This window comes from Chiloscyllium plagiosum, unplaced genomic scaffold (assembly GCF_037043375.1).
Source record: "Chiloscyllium plagiosum isolate Xiang-an unplaced genomic scaffold, Cpla_swu_hap1 HiC_scaffold_8, whole genome shotgun sequence".
Taxonomy (NCBI): Eukaryota; Metazoa; Chordata; class Chondrichthyes; order Orectolobiformes; family Hemiscylliidae; genus Chiloscyllium; species Chiloscyllium plagiosum.
The window spans coordinates 33,062,429-33,086,027 of record NW_028270146.1 but is presented as its reverse complement, the minus strand read 5'-3'; the positions used below and the strand labels follow the sequence as shown (position 1 = coordinate 33,086,027).

The 23,599-nt window shown below is 38.8% G+C and overlaps 2 protein-coding genes across 9 annotated transcripts in view; one reads left to right on the top strand and one right to left on the bottom strand.

Moving 5' to 3' along the window:
- unc79 (unc-79 homolog, NALCN channel complex subunit) overlaps positions 1-5,046 on the top strand; it is a 219,713-nt gene extending 214,667 nt beyond the window's left edge. For all 5 annotated transcript variants that reach the window (XM_087989676.1, XM_087989677.1, XM_087989674.1 and 2 more), the window contains one exon: positions 114-5,046. In XM_087989676.1, the coding sequence (XP_087845802.1) occupies positions 114-314 (201 nt within the window). In that variant the 3' untranslated portion in view covers positions 315-5,046. The remainder of the gene's footprint in view (positions 1-113) is intronic.
- LOC122553432 (proline-rich membrane anchor 1) overlaps positions 1-23,599 on the bottom strand; it is a 165,883-nt gene that overhangs the window by 5,290 nt on the left and 136,994 nt on the right. Inside the window, exons 4-5 of one of the 4 annotated variants that reach the window (XR_015757850.1) lie at positions 1,080-1,106; positions 96-195 (exon numbers count right to left, since the gene is read on the bottom strand). The exons of 1 other annotated variant lie outside the window; for it this stretch is intronic. Coding sequence is in view for 1 of the 3 variants with exons in the window: in XM_087989680.1 (XP_087845806.1) it covers positions 147-195; positions 1,080-1,106 (76 nt within the window). In the remaining 2 variants the exon portion in view is untranslated. The remainder of the gene's footprint in view (positions 1-95; positions 196-1,079; positions 1,107-23,599) is intronic. 2 more of the 4 variants (XM_087989680.1, XR_006312711.2) reach the window with 2 other exon arrangements.

Below are 23,599 nucleotides of genomic sequence, written 5' to 3'. Positions count from 1 at the left end.
AAGTGTTATTGCTAACCACCAAAGGTTAGTATGATTGCACATTGTTTTTACTTTTTAATAATAAATATTATAACTAATCAACTTTTAATTTCCACCTGGCCTTAACTCAACAGCATCTTTCAGCGGGTCTGCAGTTGCGCCTTCAATCAATCCAGAATAATGTCAACCATCATGTCTTGCAGTCTTTCCAGGGATCTGGGCAGATGAGCACAAATTCATCAGTACTCCGTAAATGGCTGCAATGTACTCAGTTCAAAATGGCTCAGGTGGAAATACAGTCATCAGAAGCTGCATCTCAATTTTATCCTCTTTAAATTGCCTTTTTATGTACCCTGACTTGAAGGAGTAGCATCTCTTGTCAGGCCTGTTATGCTGATAACACATTAGATGCATGTCGGCAACTGAACAGCCTCTGTGTGTGTATATATAATCATTTTATCTACTTTATAAATATTGTAAAAGATTAATTAAGTGTTGCACATAAATACTATAATGAACTCAGTTTTATTAGAGAAAGTATTTTGTAATTTAATACTATAGATTGATCAATCTTATACGTCAATTGAACTGCACAGAGTGTTTGAGATGTCATACACTATCTACATATCTGTTTATAAAAGTCTTTTTAAATGGACTATTTCACATGCCTTTGTCTTCTGTGAGTTGTTTTAATTACCATTAAATTAGCACATTTGAGTGATACTGTACCTTCCTATAATCACTTTGTTGTTGAAAATACAATTCCTGATTAGATTACTATTTTTGTTTGTTCAAAGCATATTTGTTCTTTCCCTTATCTAACAACACTCTTGTAATATTGGCAAACAAATGTAATGTCAGTTCTGATATCGTGTTCTTCTGTATATTCTCTATTGGAATATATGCAGGTGTACTAGAAAATGTGCTGTTTCTTTGCTCTTGACATTTACTAAAACTGTACCTTTCTCTGTACATCAAAAAATCTACTTAGTGTCCCAATTCTATCTCTGGAAGAATGCTAACTCCTAAAAGTATCAAGTATGTGAAAACATAGTATTGAGGACATACTTTGCAATAATATTGAAATGAAACTGATTTACCTGTTCAGCTGCTGGTTTTCCACTAGCCTGTAGGTGTAAATAGTATCTTTAGATCAATGTAAACATGATTGAAAATTGGGTAGAAACTGGTCATTTTAGTATCCAGTAGATTGTATATACTTTCCTGTAAATTATTGCTCATATCATGAAATTAGATGCATATTTTGTGGAACAATGAATATGTAATTCTATAGTGGAAGATAAAAGCGTATTTTCTAAGTTAAAAATGGTCTAGTGTAAATTACAATTATTTTTGTTTGATATTCGTTTTCCTCTTATTTCTCTTCTGATTCCTATTGGTCACTTTAACTATTTACCTTTGCTCATCTGTTTCATCTTGAAAAAGATAGACTGATGTTGAATATCTACAATTCAGTAATTAAGCTGTAAGAATCATACTTGTAAAACAAAACGGTTGAGATGTCAGTTTTTCCACTTACTTTGAAATGAACAAAGTTTACCAGTGAAGGAAGAAGATTAGAACAAGGCATGTGGATTTGTTAATGAGTATTATAAGGGCTTACAACACTGTAGATTTATAAAGAAAATAGTGTTAACAGTTGGAGCTGAGTATGCAGTACATACAAAACCTGCATATTTATTGTTCTTAAAATTACTAGTGACTTCCAATTTTGATCAAAAATGCTGTATTAGTAGATCTTTAAAAAACAATTAATTAGTTGAAATCTGTTTTTGTGTAAACGTATCAAAACAATGATTCAATTTAAATGCTGTTGTATCATCTTGATAACTGCAAATTTAAAGGGCAGAGCTTTAAGTTCACACTTGATGGCAGAGTGAGTAAATTACCCAGCAGTGAGTGTAATAACCAGAAATATTCCAGCTTCAATCACTGAGATGAATTAATCAATTTTATTTGGGTGACCTTTGGTTTCAGTGCTGTGGGAAAGGGACAGGCTGCAGGCTGTTTTAGATATAAAGGAGACACTTCTATTGCAAGGTTTTTTAGACAAGATTTAGATTGATAGCAATACTAACAACAGCGGAATAATTGCTAGTGTTATTTTTGCACCCACTTGCTTTTAAAAACCTTTTCCAGTCAGGCTTTACTGTGAATGTGTTCATAACTGATTTTTTTTAGTTGCATAGATTACACATTGATGTAACATCCCTTGAGCTCTCCATTTTATTTATTAATAAGAGCATTCACTTTAATATTAAGACTCAAGGAAAATTCCCCATTTGTTTGTGCTTCATTGCTGTATTTTTTTCTATATATTTCGAAAAATTGTCCACACTGTTTGGAAATGGATTGGAATGTTCTTCAGCAATACTCATAGGATCAATCTTTAAGAACCTATATTTAGTCTGTTGTGGGACTTCAAGTATAATCATGTTTTGTTTTCTTCCCTAATATGTTAATATTGCAGTTTTTGAAACAGTATAATTTCTCCATATTAAACTTCATGCAAACACAGGAGAAGCAATATCTAGTTTTTTATATTCAACCATACATACTCATGTACACATTTCATTATTTCATTTCATTATCAGAGGCATGATCTTACAGTACCTGCCAAAGTGGTTAAATAATAAAATTTTGGAGGCTGAAGTATTGCAAAAGAAAGAATGACACTGGGATATTCATTGCAAAGTTGTTCACCTTGAATGCTTCCCAGAGAATATTTCTCTTAAAATGTTCAGCACTATCATTGAAGATCATAATAACAGAAATTCATGATGCAGAAATGATTGCCAACTATTGTTAGAAAATTATTTTCTACATATTAAACCACTTGGAACTTAATTTTGCCAGACATTGTGTTGTCTCGTTTTAATTAGATTTTGCTTGGAAAATATTTTTCTTTTAAATAAAAGACAATAACTTTTACTTCAAAGATATGTGAAATTTGTCGTAAGGAAAGTTGGTGGAAAGAAAATGTCAAGAAAAATGAAAACCGCCAGCTGACCAATAGCACTAGCATATTCTGGAAAATTATGTATACAATCCAAAATCATTCTCAATTTGTGGTTCTCAGAAAAAATATCAAGTCCAAGATCTTGTTTTTTAAGCATTACACTTCAAAGTAATAATGCAATCATATAACAAAAGTGTTATGCTTTACTCCTGGGAATTAGGAATTTATTTCACTGTGGAAGAAAAAAGATCAACTTTTTGTATCTAACTCCACCCACACTGTTATTTATGCCATGCAGAAAGCAGCTCTGTGATGTTATTGTAATATTGCTGCAGTGTCCTAAAGCCTTTACATAACATTATCCATTTAGGAAAATTGAGTGCTAACATTGAAAAACAATCCCTTTACATATGGACTGTATCATTATAAAGAACTTCTGAAATGCAGGGGCAATGTGTTTGAAAGGACAAGAATTGGTTAATGGGCAGAAAACAGAGTTAAAATAAACAGGCTGTTTTGAGGTTGCCAGTCAGTGATGAGTAGGGTACCATGAAGATCGGTGCCTGGGTTCCAAGTATTCACAACCTATATTAAGGATTTGAATGTGAGGACCAAATACAATATTTTCAAATTTGCTGGTGGCACAAAAACTAGGTGGGGATATGTGTTGTGAAAAGGATGCAAAAAACTTAACGGAGATTTAGACAGGCTCAGCAAGTGTGACAGATGGAAGATGGAATATAATGTGAAAAAATGTGAAGTTATCTCACGTTGTAGTAAAAGCAGAAATGTGGAATCTTGAATGGTGAGAGATTGAGAAGTGTTGATGTCCAAAAGGAACTGTGTATCTGAGCTTATACGTCAGTGTAAGTTAATTTGTAAATAAAGCAAGCAATTCAGAAGATAAAGGGCATGTTGACCTTTATTGCAGGAAGATTTGAGTGCTGGAGTAAATCAATCTTAATGTATTTTACATAAATGTTTGGTAAGAACGCATCTGGAGTATTAAGAGTGCAACACGGTGGGCGGCACGGTGGCACAGTGGTTAGCACTGCTGCCTCACAGCGCCAGAGACCCGGGTTCAATTCCCGCCTCAGGCGACTGACTGTGTGGAGTTTGCACGTTCTCCCTGTGTCTGCGTGGGTTTCTTCCGGGTGCTCCGGTTTCCTCCCACCATCCAAAGATGTGCAGGGTCAGGTGAATTGGCCATACTAAATTGCCTGTAGTGCTAGATAAGGGGTAAATGTATGGGTATGGGTGGGTTTCGCTTCGGCGGGTCGGTGTGGACTTGTTGGGCCGAAGGGCCTGTTTCCACACTGTAATCTAATCTAATCAACAAAGTTTTAGTGGACTGGCCCCTGGGATTGGTTGGGGAGGAGATATGCTCTGAAGAGAGATTGAGGAATTTGGGCCTATATTCTTTGGAATTTAGCTGAGTAGAGGTGATCTTATTGAATCACACAAAATTAATACAGGGTTCGACAGGATAAATGTAGGAAGGATGTTTCTCTTAGTTGGGATGTCTAAAACCAAGGAAGACAGCCTCAAAATAGAGGTAGGCCATTTAAAACTGAGATGAAGAGGAGTTTTTTCACCCAGCAGGCAGCGAATCTTTGGAAATCTGTATTGCAGAAGGCTGTGTAGGCCCAAATATCAAATATAGTCAAGACAGCGCTTGCTAGATTTCTAGATTTACAGATATTAAAGTGTTTGGGGATCATGTTAGTAAAGTACTATTGAGGTAAAAGATCAGCCAGGACTTAGTTGAATAGTCCAGCATGTTTGACCAAATGGTCTTCTATTGCTCACATTGCCCATGTTCACAATTTCATTCTCCAATTTTAGTCACCCCAAATCCAACTGATTTTTCTTCCTTTTCAGTATATAGTTAATATGTTGTGGTATGCCCTAAATATTCAGTTGGCTTGTTTCAGAAATGTAATAAAAGCTAGGTGTAAATTTTTGTTGCATTAGGCCACTGATATCGAAGTTAAAAATGACACAACACCAGGTGATAGTCCAACAGGTTTATCTGGAAGCACTAGCTTTTGCAGCGCCGCTCCTTCTTCAGGTGGTTGTGGAGCAGGACCATAAGACACAGAATTTATAGCAAAAGATTAGTGTCATGCAATGGAAATGATATATTTAACAAACCTCGATTGTTGTTGCAAGTTAACTTCAAAGACTTAATAACAATTGATGTTTGTGAAATATATCATTTTACTTGTTTGACATTGTAATCTTTTGCTGTAATCTTAAATTCTGTGTCTTATGGTCCTTATCCATAACCACCTGAAGAAGGAGTGATTCTCTGAAAGCTTGTACTTCCAAGTAAACCTGTTGGATTTTGGCCACCCCAGTCCATCACCGGCTACTCCACATCACTGATATTGAAGCCATGAAATGGTTACATTATGGAGTAATGAGAAAAGTATGTTGTACAGATAAACTCTAATATATAAGAGTCTTAACTGACTACTTTACAAGTGTCACAAACTGTTCAAGTACTACTCGCTAGCAATTGTTTAAATCCCGTATAGCATGGATGAATTGAGAAGAAAAACATCCATTAGGGTATCCAGTGGTTTGTTATTACTTCTCGTCTTTATCACAATCCTAACAGAAAAAAGTCTGCACCATGACAGTTTCATTTACATTTTTGCCTTAGACTAGGAATGTACTTCAATGTAGAAAGCTATTAAAATTACTTTGATTTATATTGACCTCGACTTTATCATCTTTGCTTCTGTTTCCTTCTATGACTTTGAATGTAAATTTTGTGACAAGGAGATCCAAGAGAGAGAGGCAACTGCATTTTCAAAGACCTCAACTGTCTAAAGTAACCTCAATACTAAAAGCTTTTCACAACTAAGCCAAGAATCATTTGTGGAAGCTTTCCTTATATGTTCAAAGAGCAAATTCTTTCCTTTTAAACACAACATACCAAAAAGTTCTTGATCACGGTTTTAAAGGTTTTTCTTTTGTAGCCTTCATTTTTTTACAGGAAGTCAGCAAAGGACAAAAAGCAAACTACAAAAGATGTTACAATCCTGAAGTTAAAAAAAAACACAGAAAATGTCAGAATGTCCAGCAGATTTGGCATGTGTTTGTTGAGAGAAAAATAGATTCATTGAGTTGGAGTTTACCAGCCTTCTAGGGAAGAGCTGGGAAATGGGAATAGCTGCAAAAGGTCGAGGGAAGGTGATGGGATAGTGTTCCCATCATCTTCCTGTCTCTTTGCCAGCAGTGGGAAAGATGGCCCTCTGATCAAAGACCATTGAGTCCAATAGGTAGCAATTGAGGGCCTCTCCCTGTGGACTGTTGGCATTTTACCAGCAGCTGCATGATTGGGAGTTGCGGTGGGGGCGAATCGGGGAGGTGGTTTGCTTTTGCAGATGGGAAGACTGTCAGGTGAATCTGGCGGCCTCACAGTGGGCTAGGGAAACCTTTTTGAGGCTATGCTGAGGTGGAGGTTACTAGAATCAATCCTAATATGTAGCTGATGCCAATGCTGAAGCAGCCTTGTGTCCAACAGTCTGCAGAAGCAGGATTGGCCTGCAATTGTTTCAAATCATCAGAAAAATTATCTTTCTGGGAACAAAAGTAAAAGTATGAACTTTAGTTATACATCCAAGTAATTTTCCAAAGCATTTAACAAAATGAACCCAATCAAGGCAGGGTATTCAACTTGTACACAGTAGGGGAGGAGTGTTGATTAAGAAACCTTCCAACTCTACCTACAGTAAGATGCGATCTGTTTCAGCAACTGGATCAAGCATGGCACTGTGTCACTAATGGCTAATTCCAGATAAATTCTCTAAATATACAGTATTCCCTCATGACTGAACTCAAAAGTACAAATTTAACTGATAGTTTGTTAGTAACCCAAATTTAGCTACTTAACTGAACCACATTACTAGCAACGTGTTTTCAGGTTTTCCAAGTTGTTGGAGTGATCTGGCAATATCATGTCCTACACCTGACTATTCAAGGTAGGATATTGAAAGGGAACTCCTTCGGAGATAGAATAGATTCGTATTACAATTGTCAAGACAAAGACAACCGATCCAATCATGGAACCTCAGCAGAGGAAAGCCAGTTTTTGGAGGCATCCTCAGAGGATGTGCATCACAAGTATCACAGTTCTCACAGCAGGGCATTCAGCAGAAGCCCCAGGTCTTGCACTATGTAAGATAATAGAAAATGGAAAAAAAAACATTTTAGTATTACCACAAAAATTAGTTTGGTGTTTAAAAGTATAAAGACATCAAATTTATTTCAAATGGTTATGTATGATAATTATTATTTATGTCTCCATTGTCTAGTTGTCTCCATTTTACTTCATCTTATATATCAGATGAACAATAGCTTTTAGGTAACTCATATGGTAGGAGTAGAAGATGAGAGCTTGATGCCATTGGAACAGATAGATTATCGTCTGTGGGAATGCTTTCTTCCTCCAGCATATCTAGTGCTGTCTCTAGCTTTCTGTTTATAAATGACAGTACATCACTAGCATTGTGGAAAACTTTGCTGGTGTGGACCAAAGGCACTAGAATTGAATCTTGCACAAGCCAATAGCTTACTCAATGGATACGATCATGCTCATAGGGCTTTTGTTCTACCTTTCTACTTTTCAGTGGTATGGCTTCTCACAAGTGTCATAAAATACATTTTGAGAGTATGGGAGGAAATAAAGCTGTCAGTCATGGCAGGGAATATGCTACTAAATCAGCTTGATGGTAGTGAGAGAACATCCTGCCATTATGTTTGAGGTGAGACGAGGCTTTATTCGTATCACTAAAGTCCAAATTGAAGAATCTGGCAATGGGAAGGTGTTTGCATGCTGAAAACCAACCCCTGCCCTTGATGCTCTCTGCCCTCTCTCCAACACATCCACCCACTTCAGTGACCACCTCCCCACAGCCTTGAATCTATCTGTATCCAAGGATCCATGATGATCTTAGCTGAGGTTCATAGAACATGACTGGCAACAGCCAATAGGTCAAGCTTGCATTGCTGTCAGTGAAACATTATAGATCTCAGATAGGCTGCCTCCAGAGCCCAAAACTTTCGGGAGGCTCACCTTTAAATACCAGATGGGCTATTATTTTTGTCAGGGGTCCCCCACAGAGGCAATGAAGGTTTCCCATCAGTCCTCTGACTGGTGAACAATACTTCCTTTTGTTCAATGAATCTAGCCAAAATTCTTTCCACTGAGCATGCCTGAAGCTTGGAAGATCTGTGGGAGATATAACTCATGCAAATTGTAACAGCAACTTCAGGTATAAGGCTGATAGGCAATTTAAAGTGTAACTTCAAAAGTTGACATCTGAGCATTTGGCTTCATGAAAATATCATCTCTCTCTCTACTTGTCTCACCTTTGAAATGCACTGAATAACATGATGTTGCTATATTTGTGCAGTAGTTACGACCTAAAACTTTAGCAAATTCATTCCTGGCATAAAACCCTTCAGTCTCTTAAAATGGATTGACATAAGAATTGCGTTAAGTAAACATCATTCCTTTTAATTATTAGAGATTTTAAAATATAAAATTGATTTTTATATCGTCTTTCTCAATTTTTAAAAATTTTCTATATTTATCTTTCTGTGCCTGATTTGATAATAGAAGCCACCCATTCCATTTTGAATGTCTTTGTGGTGTTAATTTCTGATTGGTTAAGCAGATACACAGTTGTCTGGCCTGGACATTTTGAGTCCTGCTTTCTTGTACTGACATTGTGAACTCTCACGTTCAATGATTTATCACCAAAATAAATATAAATCTAAACATGCTCCCACAGGAGTCACTCCTACAACAAATTATGGCCAATTGACTTTAAAGTGCTGTGCTTTAAAAAGAGTTAACATCTGGACCGAAAACTGCAGAGATCGTTGCATTAAGGTTTGCATAATGTGTTTAATGGGTGGCTGATATAATGTCAAAGCAGAAGTTTGCATAGAACAGTGCGTGGTAGGAAATTAACTGGCTGTACTTTGGTAGCAGCCTAGCCTAGGCACTTGTGGAAGTGATTCACTCCCTCGTCCTCAATTCCTGTGGTAGTAAAATCTTCCAAAAATTAAAACGTAGGGGAGACAGTAAAAGCTGAATGGCTGGGGATTTGTGAAGAGCCAGTGCACAGCGCTGATGTTTGCAAACAGAGCTGTTGGAGCAAATCAAGGCACAATTAAATGTACAATTCTGAAGACATTCCCTTGATGACTGAGTGATTAAAAAGAAGCCAGGAACATAAATAAAAACTCACTTCAAGGTCACCCACCTTCTTCAAATCACAATGTTTTGCAGCTTTTGAGCTGCCATTCTATTAAATGTAAGGATTTGGGTCTAGATTAAGTGTCTAATCAGTCTAATTACCTAATCACCTGCATTCAATCTGTTGGATCAGAGAGATCTTCGGACAGAGTTCAAATCCAAAGAAGATGACTTTCTGTCTCCAAAACTTTAACCCTTTTCTTTCCTTTGAGCATTTTCTGATTTTATTTTACAGATTTCCAGGTTTCTAATTCTTTTGTTCAGAGGCCAAAATGCATGTTTATTTTCCTGCCCCCAGTGACTGGTGTACATTATGGTGGAATTATGCTCTTCACAACTCCTCATGCATTCTGTATGGGTGAAAAGTCTGATTTAGTAGGCTAGTAGGCAGCACATTCTGTACCCAAACTCCTCTCACACCATCCCACTACATACCTCACCATTCCAACTTCTGGCTGCCTTTATTTGATAGACCCCCAGACAGCAATCCAGGAGCATCATTTAACCTCTGCTCAGTCGGAAGTTGGAACGGCTACCTGGCGGTATCCAGAAAATCCAACATTCCCCAACATCTATGGCACACTCCAAGGGCAGTGATTGTTTGGTATCCTCACTCCCATCTGTCGACAGACCACCAGTCTCACCACAGCATCATCCACTCTGGAGATGTCAGAGACCAGGCAAAAAGGTGCTTTACCTTGCAGCAGTGCTTCATTTGATGTTCCCCTGCACACCATCCAGGAGTGAAGCTATGAATTGATTCCGAGGGGTTGCAACAAAAGGTGACTCCAGGTGACCAAAGCAACCTGGACCGAGGTGACTGTAGAGGACTATGCCTATAGGAGCATAAGAGAAACTAGATCCAGTGCCCAAGAGAATGAATGATCTATGTGCATTGGCAGGGTCTCGACATGACATTATGACCTATTATGCCTCATTTATATGCAGTTTGCTATTTTTCCAGATACTGGAGGAGAGCTATATAGCATCAATTCCCAATCTCTAAGTAACTCGAAATAGCTACTTGGTGCGATCCTGCAAATCCAGCATTCCCCAACATCCATGGCAAACTCCAGGGGCAGTGATTGCTTGGCATCCTCACTCCCATCCACCGGCAAACCACCAGTCTCACCACATCATCGTGACATATTTGGGAATCACATGATACAGTTCAGCTCTTTGGTACTACCCCTTTGAATCCACCAACACTTTACATTAGGATGCTGTTGTGAGGCCACTTTGTGAATGGGACAGGTACACATCACTTGTGGCGGAACTGTGTGTATCTCAGCGTTGTTAGCTTGCTACCTTATCACTCAATCACTTGGTGCTTATAGCATCTCAGCCTTGGCCTGTCTTGCTATTTGGCACAGGCATAAAGCCAGATAGTCTGTCGTGTTTGCCAGCAATGAATAGTCAAGGGATGTATATGTTGCAGCACAGCACTACCTGACATTAATGTCACATCTACAGTTTGTAAAATCAGATTAAATACTGCACGACCTTCAGCCTATCAGCCATGACTGAAATCTAATGGGAGCAGTTCTTAAACCATCCTCAGGCAAGAAAGATGAGCAAATACCAAGTGCAGAAGGGAAGGAGGAGTTAGTGGTTTGGGGAATAGGGTGGTGAGAGCTGCATGCAAATTGAGAGTGATGGATCATGAGCCTTGGGGAGAAGTGGATACAATGGCAATGTTTAGAACATAGAACAGAGAAAAGTACAGCACAGAACAGGCCCTTCAGCCCCCAATGTTGTGCCAAGGATTATTCCTAATCGAAAATAAAATAACCTAACCTACGCACCCCTCAATTCACTGCTGTCCATGTGCATGTCCAGCAGTCTCTTAAATGTCCCTAATGACTCTGCTTCCACCACCACAGCTGGCAACGCATTCCATACATTCACAACTCTCTGCGTAATGAATCTACCTTTGATGTCTCCTTTATACCTTCTTCCTAATATCTTAAAGTTATGACCCTCATGCCAGTCAATCCTGCCCTAGGGAAACGTCTCTGGCTATTGACTCTATCCATGCCTCTCATCACCTTGTATACCTTGATCAGGTCTCCTCTCTTCCTCCTTCTCTCCAGCAAGAAAAGGCCAAGCTTAGTCAACCTATCTTCATAAGGCAAGCCCCTCCAGTCCAGGCAGCATCTTGGTCAACTTTCTTTGCACCCTCTCCAAAGCCTCTGTATCTTTCCTACATTAGTACGACCAGAACTGGACACAATATTCCAAGTGCGGTTTCACCAGGGTCTTGGAGAGCTGCAGCAAAACCTCATGGCTCTTAAGCTCGATCCCCCTGTTAATGAAAGCCAAATCACCAAATGCTTTCTTAACAACCCTATCAATTTGGGTGGCAACTTTGAGGGATCTATGCACGTGAACACCAAGATCCCTCTGTTCCTCCACACTGCCAGGAATCCCGACTTTAGTCCTATATTCAGCATTCAAGTTCAACCTTCCAAAATGCATCATTTCGCATTTATCTAGGTTGAACTCAATTTTCCATTTCTCAGCCCAGCTCTGCATCCTGTCTATGTCGCGTTGCAGCCTGCAATAGTCCTCGATACTATCAACGGCACCTCCAACCTTTGTGTCATTGGCAAATTTACTAACCCACCCCTCAACCTCCTCATACAAACTACAAAGAGCAGAGGCCCAAGAACAAAGCCCTGCGGGACCCCACTCACCACTGACCTCCAGGCAGAATACTTTCCATCTACAACCACTCTCTGCTTTCTGTCAGTCAACCAATTCTGAATTCAGACAGCCAAACCTTCCTGTATCCCATACGTCCAGCATTTATGAATGAGCCTACTGTGGGAACCTTAAAAAAATATGTCTTGCTGAAGTCCATATACACCACATCCACTGCTCGACCTTAGTCGAACTGTCTCATCACCTCCCCAAAGAACTCGATTAGATTTGTGAGGCATGACTTGCCTCTCACAAAGCCATGCTGACTGCCTTTAATCACACTATGCTTTTCCAAATAGTCATAAAGCCTATCCCTCAGAATTCTTTCCAAAACCTTGCTGACTACAGACGTAAGTCTGACTGGTCTGTAATTGTCAGGGATTTCCCTGTTCCCCTTCTTGAAAAGAAGAACAACATTCACCTCCCTCCAATCCTCCGGTACGACACCCGTGGAGAGTGAGGAAGCAAAGATCTTCACCAGTGGCATAGCAATCTGGTCTGGCCTTGGGACTTATCAATCTTAATTTTTGCCAAAATTTCCAGCACATCAACTTCATCAATCTTGATTTGTTCAAGCCTGTTTCCTAGCTCCTCAAAGTTCTCATTCACAACAAGGTCCCTTTCCTTACTGAAAACCAAAGCAAAAAACTCATTTAGGGCTTCCTCTATCTGCTCAGACTCCACGCACAAGTTCCCTACACTATCCCTGACTGGCCCTACCTTCTACCTGCTCATTCTCTTATTTATCACGTATGAGTAAGATGCCTTTAGGTTCTCCCTAATCCTTCCTGCCAAGCCTTTTTCGTGCTCCCTCCTGTCTCTCCTCAGTCCATTTCTGAGCTCCTTTCTAGTAAGCCTGTAATCCTCTAAAGCTGTGCTATATCCTTGCTTTCTCCACCTTACATAAGCTGCCTTCTTCCTTTTGACGAGAAGCTCCTCTGTTCTCGTCATCCAAGGCTCCTTAAGTTTACCCCTTCTTACCTGTCTCAGAGGAATGAATTTGTGCATCACTCGCAACAACTGCTCCTTAAACAGTCTCCACATGTCTGCTGTGGAACAATTGCTCCCAATCTGTATTTCTAAACTCCTGTCTGATAGCGTCATAATTTCTTTTCCCCAATTAAGTATCTTCCTTTGGTAATGGCTCCTTTCCTTTTTCAAGACTATGGTAAATGTCAGGCAGTTGTGGTCACTGTCACCAAAGTGTTCTCCCACCGCGAGGTCTGAACCTGTCCTGGCTCACTGCTGAGCACCAAATTCAAAATGCCCTCTCCCCTCAACAGCCTGTCTACATACTGAGTAAGGAAACCCTCCTGAACACACCTGACAAAAACAGCTCCATTCAAACCATCTGCACTAAGGAGGTTCCAGTGATATTGAGGAAGTTGAAGTCACCCATAACAACAACCCTGCTACGTCCGCATTGTTCCAAAATCTGCCGCCTTATTAGTTCTTCAATCTCTCTACTGTTATTAGCGGGTCTGTAGAAAATCCCCAATGAGGTGGCTGCTCCCTTGCTGATCCTAACTTCCACCCATACTGACTCAGTAGAGAAACCTTCCTCAACAACTTTTGTTTCTGTAGCTGTGATGCACTGCTACACTCCCTCCTCTTTTTCCACCCTCCTTGTTCTTTTTTACATGTTCTAAACTCTGGAACATCAAGCAACCAGTCCTGCCCCTGTGAAACCCACGTCTCCGTTATGGCCACAATATCATCGTCCCAAGTACTGATCCATGCTCTAAGTTCATCACTCTTATTTCTGGCATTCTTTGCGTTAAAGCTGACAAACTTTAACCGATCCCTTTGTTCCATCACATAAATAACTTTCCTGATAGATTCGCTACATCTGTCACTTCCCCATATCTAACTATTCCCTCAAAGTTTGAGTGAGTGTGAGAGAGATGGTGGCATAGACACCTATCCCCAAGGAGGGCAGAATGTCATTAACCTTCCTTGACACTGCTACACGTACGTCCAGACTATGGACACCCCACTGACACAGGTAGCTACTTCTGACCAGGCTGGCAGCATTTGAAATGGTGCATGGCTGTGGTTTTATAATGGCACCTGCAGCAGGAGCGGTTTGGCTGCTGCTGACCACAGGACAGCGAGGGAGCAGTGCTGTGGAGGTGAGCTGCACAAGACTACACACACAAAGTCACTAGCACTCACTGAGAGAAACTTTCCATGACTTTGGGATTTAGCCAAATTCTGGGAAAATTCAGCCCTAGGAATTTTAACTTGATGTTATGAGAGGACAAAAATCTATGAAAAAAATTGGGCAAACACTTCTTTGGTGTGAGAAAATCAATGATCATAAAATAATGTGCCTCTTGCAAGTTATTACTGAAGAACAGGTTTGCCAAATAATCTGGAATGATCATATATTTTTCCCCTTTCTCGTAAAACAAGGCTTTAATATGGAATGTTCCCAGGCTTTTTTATTCAACACCAATGTTTATCATGTGAGACAGGCATTAACAACATATCTTCAGACTCTGCTTAGGTCAGCTGTGTAGGCAGCTTTGGGTAATAATGTGTTCAACATTTTGCACTCTGCATAACAAATTCCCATCAAACTGACATGTCTTACTGTGTGGGCAGGGAAAACAAAAGAAACTGTGACTGCAGCCTCTGAACACAGGTTGTTCCACAACTGATAACTCAGCAGTAAATAAACACGGCTGTACATTTGAGATATTTTAGGAAGTCAGGAGTTCAAACTTTAAGTGGTAGCTCGGTATTCATTCCAAAGGTGATAATTTAATTGGATAAAGATTTCATGTATTATGAAACTTTTAATCTGTTTATAAAAATAAGCTCAGAATTTTATTAACTGTAGCATTCAGAGGAATCAATCTTTGTTTTAGTTATACATTTTCAACAAAATTATTATGTGTTCTTCAAGTAAGTACTAAAATACATTTCCTCTACCATAGTGCTTTTTTTCCTCCCTGTTCTTAACAAGTTCCTTTCCTTCTTGTTACTCAATGACATATCTTCAACAATCCTATAAGAAAAAGGAGGCATCCTTGAAGTAAAGAAGAGCTATGGAAATATAATTAAGATATTGTTGATACAGTCATGTGTTATTTCTTTTTTTAATTATCAATAATTTTTTAATATTGTTGAGTTAACCAGATGTAAATAAATTTACTGAAAATTGTTATAGTTTAGGGGCTGAACCTCTTGTGATGCCTTGCTTACCAAGAAACAAAATGGTCAAATGCCAAATTTTGACAATTGAAAGCAAGCTTTTTGAATATTGGCTTTAGGACCCTAAAGCAACACTGCAAAGATTTCATACAGCTGCTCCTCACTCGGCATAAATAGTACAATACATGTGTAGTTAAAGACAGAAGAGAACAGATGGAGAGCGAGGCAGAAGCCTGAAGTCTCGCTATGTAATAAGGGACACAAGTGATATATAAAGAAAGAAACAGTGAGAGCAGTGAAAGCCCACTGGCAACCAAAAGGATAAATGAAATTGAAAAACAGGCCGATTACCAGATATCCAAAGCAATTTTTAATCCCTTATAGGACAGAAAAACAACAGAAACAATGTTTCTATCTGAGAACTCAAATAGCGAAATAGAGTTTTTCGAAGAAATTTCTTTTAGGAAGGGCGAAAGAGGAAATTCAGGGAATTGCAGACCAGTTAGCCTCACAACTGTAGTGGGAAAACTGTTGGATAATTTCCAAGGATGTTGGAATCAAGGATGGAGTAACTTAATAAAGTTACTCCAAGGATATAATCAAGGATAGAGTAAATTAACACTAATCAGGGAGAGCCAACATAGATACATGACATGTAGGTCATGCCTGACAAACCTCACTTAATACTTTGAAAAGGTGATGAAGGTAGTGCACAGGGGAATGTCTATGGATGTAGTTTATATAGCCTCAAGGAAAGCATTTGGTAATGCCTTCATAGGATACTGTTAACTAAAGCAGAAGGCCACAGAATTGAGGGCAAATTACTGACATGGCTGGGAAATTAGTTGAGTGGCAGCAAAAAGTATGGACAATGGGTAGGTACTCAACTCGGCAGAATGTGACCAGTGATGTCTCACAAGGATCTGTATTAGGGCCTCAACTATTCACTTTATTTCCTAATTTCACATTTTTATTAATGACCTGGATAATGGCATAGAAAGTTATTTATCCAAATTTGCTGATGACAAAAAATTAGGCAGCATTATAACCAGTGTAAATGATGGTCTATTCATATCCCTTTGCAATTGTATGCTAAGTGAATGGGCAAAACTGCAGCAGATGGAGTTCAATGTAAGCAAGTGTGAGGTTATCCATTTTGAACCAAGAAAGGATAGATCAGGGTACTTTCTAGATAGTATGAAGTTAAATCCAGTGAATGTCCAAAGAGAGTTGGGGGTTCAAGTGCATAGATCTTTAAAATGCCACAAACACCTGCAGAAAATAATCAAGAAAACTAATGGAAAGCTGGCCTTTATATTTACAGGATTGGAGTACAAGGATGCAGAAGTTATGCTTCAGTTTACAAAACCTTGGTTAGACCCCACTTGGAGTACTATGCATAGAAGTGGGCACCATATGTTAGAATGGATAGATTGGTCTTGAAGGGAATGCAAAATAGGTATACAAGAGTGATATCTGGACTTCAGGAGTCATGATGAGATATTTTACAGACCAGGCCTATTTTCTTTGGAAATTGAGAAGGTTAAGGTGTGATCTGATCAATGGCTTCAAGATATTAATGGGAAAAGACAGGGTAGATAAAGAAAAACTGTTTTCACTGGTTGGGGATTCTAGGACTAAGGGGTATAATATAAGAATTAGGGCCAGATAATTCAGGAGAGATGTTAGGAAGCATTTCTGGACACAGAGGGTGACTGATGTTCAGAATGCTCTTTCACAAATGGCAGTGGATGCTGGATCAATTTTTAGTTTTACATCTGAGATAGTTTTCTCGTTAATCAAACGTAGTAAACAACATGAGCTAAAGGCAGTGATATGTAGTTAGGCCAAAGATCAGCCATGATCTCATTGAATGAAGGGTCAGGTTCAAGGGGTTGAATGGCCTACTTCTGTTCCTATGTTCCAATGTACTGACAATGATTTCAAAATTCCTCAACAATTACAGGATGCCAAAGTTAATGGTAAGCAAGTTAACAAAATTCTTCAGAAGTAGTAATGAAGTAAATTAATTGAAAAAAGAATCAGGAATGAAAATCGCTAATTGGATTTTAAAGTTTCAGAGCTGTAACAGTGAAGTTAATAACATCTTTAATATTTAACAGCTGCCTGAAAAATGAAAGTTTTATTCAGAGCAAAGAAATTTTATTCATTTTTATTGCTAAAAACAACAAATCAGAAATAAACTCACATCTGATCCCATGGTGTCAAATCTGATCACGTTGTCAAATGCAACTCAAAAATGCATCAGATGCAGAAAAATAATTGGCGCAAGCGACATCATGGCTGCCATCTTTGATATAGTCAAACATTATTTAATCTTATTGATTAAAGTTATTTCAAGGAACTTTACATTGAAAACAGCATTTAGAACAATAGAAACTTTCACAATATTTACTTTCCGACAACAACAACCATCTTTGCAATAACAAAGATTCAATAGCAATTTTAATCACTTAACAATACAACAAGGCAACAAACTGAGTGTAGCACAAAGACATCAAAATCCTAACAATCCTTGGCCAAATAAAAAAAAACAAAACCTTCAAGTGCTATCAACAATCAGCTAATGAAACAAAATTCACTTCTAACAAACATACTACCAGAAAAATTCAAACTATCATCCATTTGATAAATCAGAAATTTGAACGTATGAAAAGCATAATTTCTAAAATCTCGAACACTTCAGGACTGAATACCAAGTTAAATGCTGAACAGGTTAACACACTTCTCCACTCTTTAGGAAAAACATAGGATCCCATGTTATAAGCAAAAGATTTTGAGAAGCAAATTATGTTTGACAACTTCATAACAACTTTTTATCAATATTTTATTTCACAAATAGGCCAATGGCAAGATCATGTTTCAAGATCTGATACTATCCACCAGAGAGTCTGTTGTTAGCTTCAGTAATTACCTATATGTATGTATTACCTAAACCTCACACCTCAGAAAAGTTACAACAAGAACACATATGCAACAAAATCATCATTGGTCTCTCAGATAAATTGGAACTGAACTTGTTCAATCAAACAAGGGTCATTCTAGAATGAGCAATCAAATAGCATAAGAATACATAGGCTAGAAAATTGTTTAAGAAGCACTGTGCAGCAGAAGTTCTATTTGAAGCAAAGAGTGTTGACCACTTAAAGCACATAAGCCATTCGACTGAAGGAAATAGACCTCTCCTCTGAAAAATGTACCAGAAGTAACATCAGTGCAAACTCCTAAACAATCTAATGCTAAAGCATCTTGTTTCAAAACCCCGTATCAGTGAAGATAAACTGTCCTGCCCCACAACAACAATGTATCTGTTGTGGGAAAAGCAAACACTATTCAAAGATGAGCTATAGTCTAAAGAACATGCCAGGCATAAACCAAATCATTTTCAAGCTGACATGTACATTGCCTTGGAGCAGAACCTTCACAAACCCCAGTCATGGATCAAGTTTATGTGGGGAACAACTACCTATCACTTTTATTAACACCATCACTAAATCCAGACACTAATGATAGAAAAGAAGATACAACCTGACATCCCCAGACATTTCTGTAGTAACATTAATACAAGACCTTCCAGTGAGCACTGCTGATCCACCCGAAGCCATAGAGATAAAGACTCAAGTGTTTCTACACCTTTTCATACTCTTTCCTGACTCCACCCATTGGTACAAATGAATCAAGTCAAAGACTTCAAAGGGGTGGGACATGTAAAATAAAATTCTATAGTAAAAATTCTGCATCGAAGTAATCTCAATAACTCATTTGAGAAGTTATTGGTGATTAATGTTTATCACTGCAGAAAAGCTTGAGGTGAGGTGCTGTGTAAGGGCTGTAGGACTCTGGAGTAAATATGTTGACATCATGGAACTATTCCTCACTGGACATAACTGGCATAATGTGGGTGGATTTAAACAGGGAAGAGAGAAAAGCATAGGGAGTTAGGTAGTAACCTGAAGTCTAGCCTTGTGAACATTAGAAACGTGCATTAGTCACATTAGCATTAGGTGGTAGAGTTCATGGAACAGCTTTTCAGTAATGTCCAGTACATTTAGAGCCTAGTATGTTGCTGAATAACATACATCGTAGTATTTCACAGTAATATGTAATAACCAGTCTTATAAAAAGGGTCAAGCCTGCAGGGAGCTCTTGACCTTGACTTTTCCTTGTCCAGGGAGAAAGTGGGGACTGTAGATGCTGGAGATCAGAGTCGAGAGTGTGGTGCTGGAAAAGCACAGCAAGTCAGGCAGCATCCAAGGATGCAGGAGAATCGACGTTTCAGGCAAGAGCCCTTCATCAGGAACTTTTTCCTTGTCCAGTCCATCTTAAACTATCGCATTTACACATTTCAACATATGAGTGCATTGACTGGACATCCTTCTATTCCTCCTGATTCTGCCTGTTGTAGTAAGTACTGGCTCTGAAGGGGTTAATGTACATGTTACATAGGCAGCACCCATTCCAGAGATGTCACATACAATCTGTGGGTGGAGAAAGGAGTTAACAATCTTCCAGAGGGAGTAAACATACCAGCAGCTAAGGTCCCTGTAATTATACCTGGTCAAATACAGCATGCAATTCATAGAATCATTGAATCCCTACAATGCAGAAAGAGGCCATTCAGCCATCCGAAGAACATCCTAACCAGATCCAGTAACGCCCCTATGTAAACTCCACATAGCCTGTCACCCAGTGCTGGAATTGAACCCAGGTTCCTCATGCTGTGAGGGCAACAGTGCTAACTACTGAGCTACTGTGCTACCCCTCTGGTAGCATGCAACAAACCTTCTTAAGAACAGCATCTCTTCTGTAGAGATTCGCCAGTGATGCATTTTCTACTACTAATCACTGGATAGACCTTAGATGAAGCAAAGACAAAGGATGATTGGTGGCAGTGAACCACCTCAAACAGCCCTTACCCAGTACCACACACTGGCAAAGGTGGCAAATACTACAAAGTACCGGAAGTGGTTATTTGAGAAAATACAACACTTTCATACAACAGTTAAGAATCTAATCACTGGTGCAATATTTTAATATTTTGAACCATATAACTCAATAACTCAGTAACTGGTGTTTGCCTTTCAATAGATATTTGGAAAAAAACACATCTGCTGATTTAAAATTTCAGGGAGCAGGCTGATTCAGCACATACTTTTAGCCTTGTTTCTTAAAGAATAAATTCAGATTTTATTGAAGATTACAATAAGAGATGTAAGCACCATATTCGAGAGCTGAATTTGTCTCAAATTTCTCTCAACTGGTACTTCAAGTTGAAATGTCAAGCAAGATGAAATGACAGTCTTACTCATAAATGAAAAAAATTTGTTACATGCAGTTCACTTTTTGTTTTGTAAGAGTCACACTAAAACTAACGCAAATCTACATTGATTGTTGTGTTTGAGTTGGCAAGGTCTCTTTCTTGGGTAGTTTACCTATTGTCTCTGCCAGGGATTAGATTATCCACATCTAATTGTATTAGCCATTGTCTGACATAACACAACAGACTAATAAAAGACAGCAAAGTAAGTTAATTCAATGTCTTAAGGCTTTAGTGTCTGACAGGAGCATTTTTAGATTCTAGAAGTTCCTTAGTAATTATTACATATTAAGAGACCTGGAGACTACTCTCTAGAATTAATTACATATATTTTAAAAACAGACAAATCCCCTGGCCCAGATGATTTGTATCCCAGGCGACTGTGGAAGGTGAGGCAAGAAATTGCAAGGGCTCTGACACAAATTTTTAATTCCTCACTAGCTACAGGATGAGTGCCAGAAGACTGGAGGATGGGTAATACGATTCCATCATTTAAGAGGAGTGGTAAAGATTAACCAGGAAATTACAGGCTGGTGAGTCTCACACTATGGTAGGGAAACTATTGGAGATAATTCTGAACGAGTAAATTTATATCCATTTAGAAAGGCATGGGTTAATTAGAGATCGTCTGCATAGAATTTGTTAGAATTTTACGAAAATATGATCAATTGTATGAATGAGTGAAGGGTTTAGTTGATGTAGTTTATATAGATTTTAGGAAAGCTTTTGACAAAGTTCCACATGAGAAACTGTTTGAGAAGGTTAAAGCACATGGAATTGAGGGAAACATGGCAAAATGGATCAGAAACTAACTTAGTAATAGGACACAAAGTGTAGCTGTTTGAGTGACTGAAGGCCGGTGTACCACATGAATCTGTACTTGTTGTTATATACATAAATGACATTGATGAAAATGTGGGGAAAATTTGCAGATGACACCAAGATCGATAGAGTTAATAGCGAATAGGTTAATAGTGAAGAAGATGGTTGTAGATTACAGGAAGATATAGATGGGTTGATCAGATGAGCAGACCTGTGGCAGTGTGAGGTGATTGGAAGAAAAAACAAGATGAGGCAGGACACTGGGTAGCTTAGAGGAACAGAGGAATCTTGGGTAATTATTCACAGATCCCCGAAGTCAACAGAGCATGTGAATAGGATTGTGAAGAAGGCGTATGCGACAGTTGCTTTCATCAGTCGTGGCATAGAGTACAAAAGCAAGGAGGGAATACTGGAGTTATACAGAGCTTTGGTCAGGCCACAACTGTAATAATGTGTGCAGTTCTAGTCACCTCACTACAGGAAGGATGTTACATCACTAAAGGTGCTATGGTTTAGGTTCACCAAGACATTGTCTGGGTTGGAAAAGAAAGCTAAAAGGAGAGACTAGATAGGCTTGGATTGTTATATTTAGAGCAGAGCAGACTATGGCACTCATGATTGAGGTGTCTAATATAATGAGAGGTATGGACAGGGTGAATAGAGAGCAGCTGTTGCCTTTGGTTGAGGGGTCAATAAGGTAAGGGGCAGAAGATTCAGAGGGGATTTGGGAAAAGCCTTATAACTCATTGGATGGTGGAAATCTGGAATGCACTGCCTGGGAAGGTAGTGAAGGCTGGAAACCTTACAAACTTAAAAAAATATTTGGATAAGTACTTCAAATACCATAACATTCAAGGATATGGGACAAATGCAGGAAATTGAGATTAGTGCACATTTAGTGGTAGTTATATCGATATAGACTCAATGGGCCAAAGTGCTTTTTCTGCACTGTATGAATCTATGAATTTGAATCTTTCTATAGACAGTTACACACTGCTATGTTCCAACTGTATATTTCTATGGGGAATGGGCTTGACTGGTAAGTGACCTTTATCATATAGTTTTGTGATTCTTGTGCCAAACATAACATCAGTCAATTAAACATGCAGCAGTTTCTGGCTGTGGCATGAAGGTTTCTTTGGCATCATTGGCGCTAGAATAAGATTAATAAATGTCTCTCTTAACAGTGAGACTCTCATTTCTATCAATCTCATCCTATTTTCTAACTAACTGGCCAATGTTGACATCATTCAAGGGTTGGGAAGATGCTATCCCACGTTGAAAAGAGACAAGATGAAGTAGAAAAATGCTGACGTCAGACACCAGAAGCTTAACAGTATAGAAACCATACTTGGAATGCAAAAGGAAATAAAGAAAGTAAAAAGATAACATTAAAAAAATTGGAAAGTAAAATCAAGCAAAACTTAAAGATTTATAAATATGTAAAGAACAAATGATAACTAAGGCAAGACATTACAACTCACTGTAGGGTAGCACGGTGGAAATCAAGGCTCACTATTGTTGGAACCCTCACATGGGCGGCATGGTGGCACAGTGGTTAGCACTGCTGCCTCACAGCGCCAAGGACCTAGGTTCAATTCCCGCCTCAGGTAACTGTCTGTGTGAAGTTTGCACACTCTCCCTGTGTCTGTGTGGGTTTCCTCTGGGTGCTCCGGTTTCTTCCCACAATCCAAAAATGTGCAGGTTAGGTGAATTGGCCATGCTAAATTGCCCATAGTGTTAGGTCAAAGGGTAAAACATAGGGGAATGGGTCTGGGTGAGTGGCGGGTTGGTGTGGACTTGCTGGGCTGAAGGGCCTGTTTCCACACTGTAAGTAATCTAATCTAATCTAAAAGTTAAAGATCTCAGAGTAAGTATATAACATGCCCCAATCTAACTGATTTTTCAGACCAAGGTTGATAGAAAACATGGTCCCGGTTTCTATACTTAACAAGAATTACTACTTATTAGAAATTAGAAATTACATAACACCAGTTTATAGTCCAACAGGTTTATTTGGAAGTATTAGCTTTTGGAGCACAACTCCTTTGACAGGAGCTAGTGGGGCAGAATCATAGGACACAGAATTTATAGGTAAAAGATCAAAGTGTCATACAACTGATGCGATGTATTGAACAAACCTCGACTGCTGTTAAGTCTTTAATCATTTACAATGGGTTACAGTGACTTGGAGGTGCTAGTGCTGGACTAGGGTGGACAGTTAAAAATCACACAACATCAGGTTATAGTCCAAGAGATTTTGGAAGCACTAGCTTTATCAGGTGGTTACCACTCTCTGCATGAAAACGTTGCCCCTTAGGTCTCTTTTATATCTTTCCCC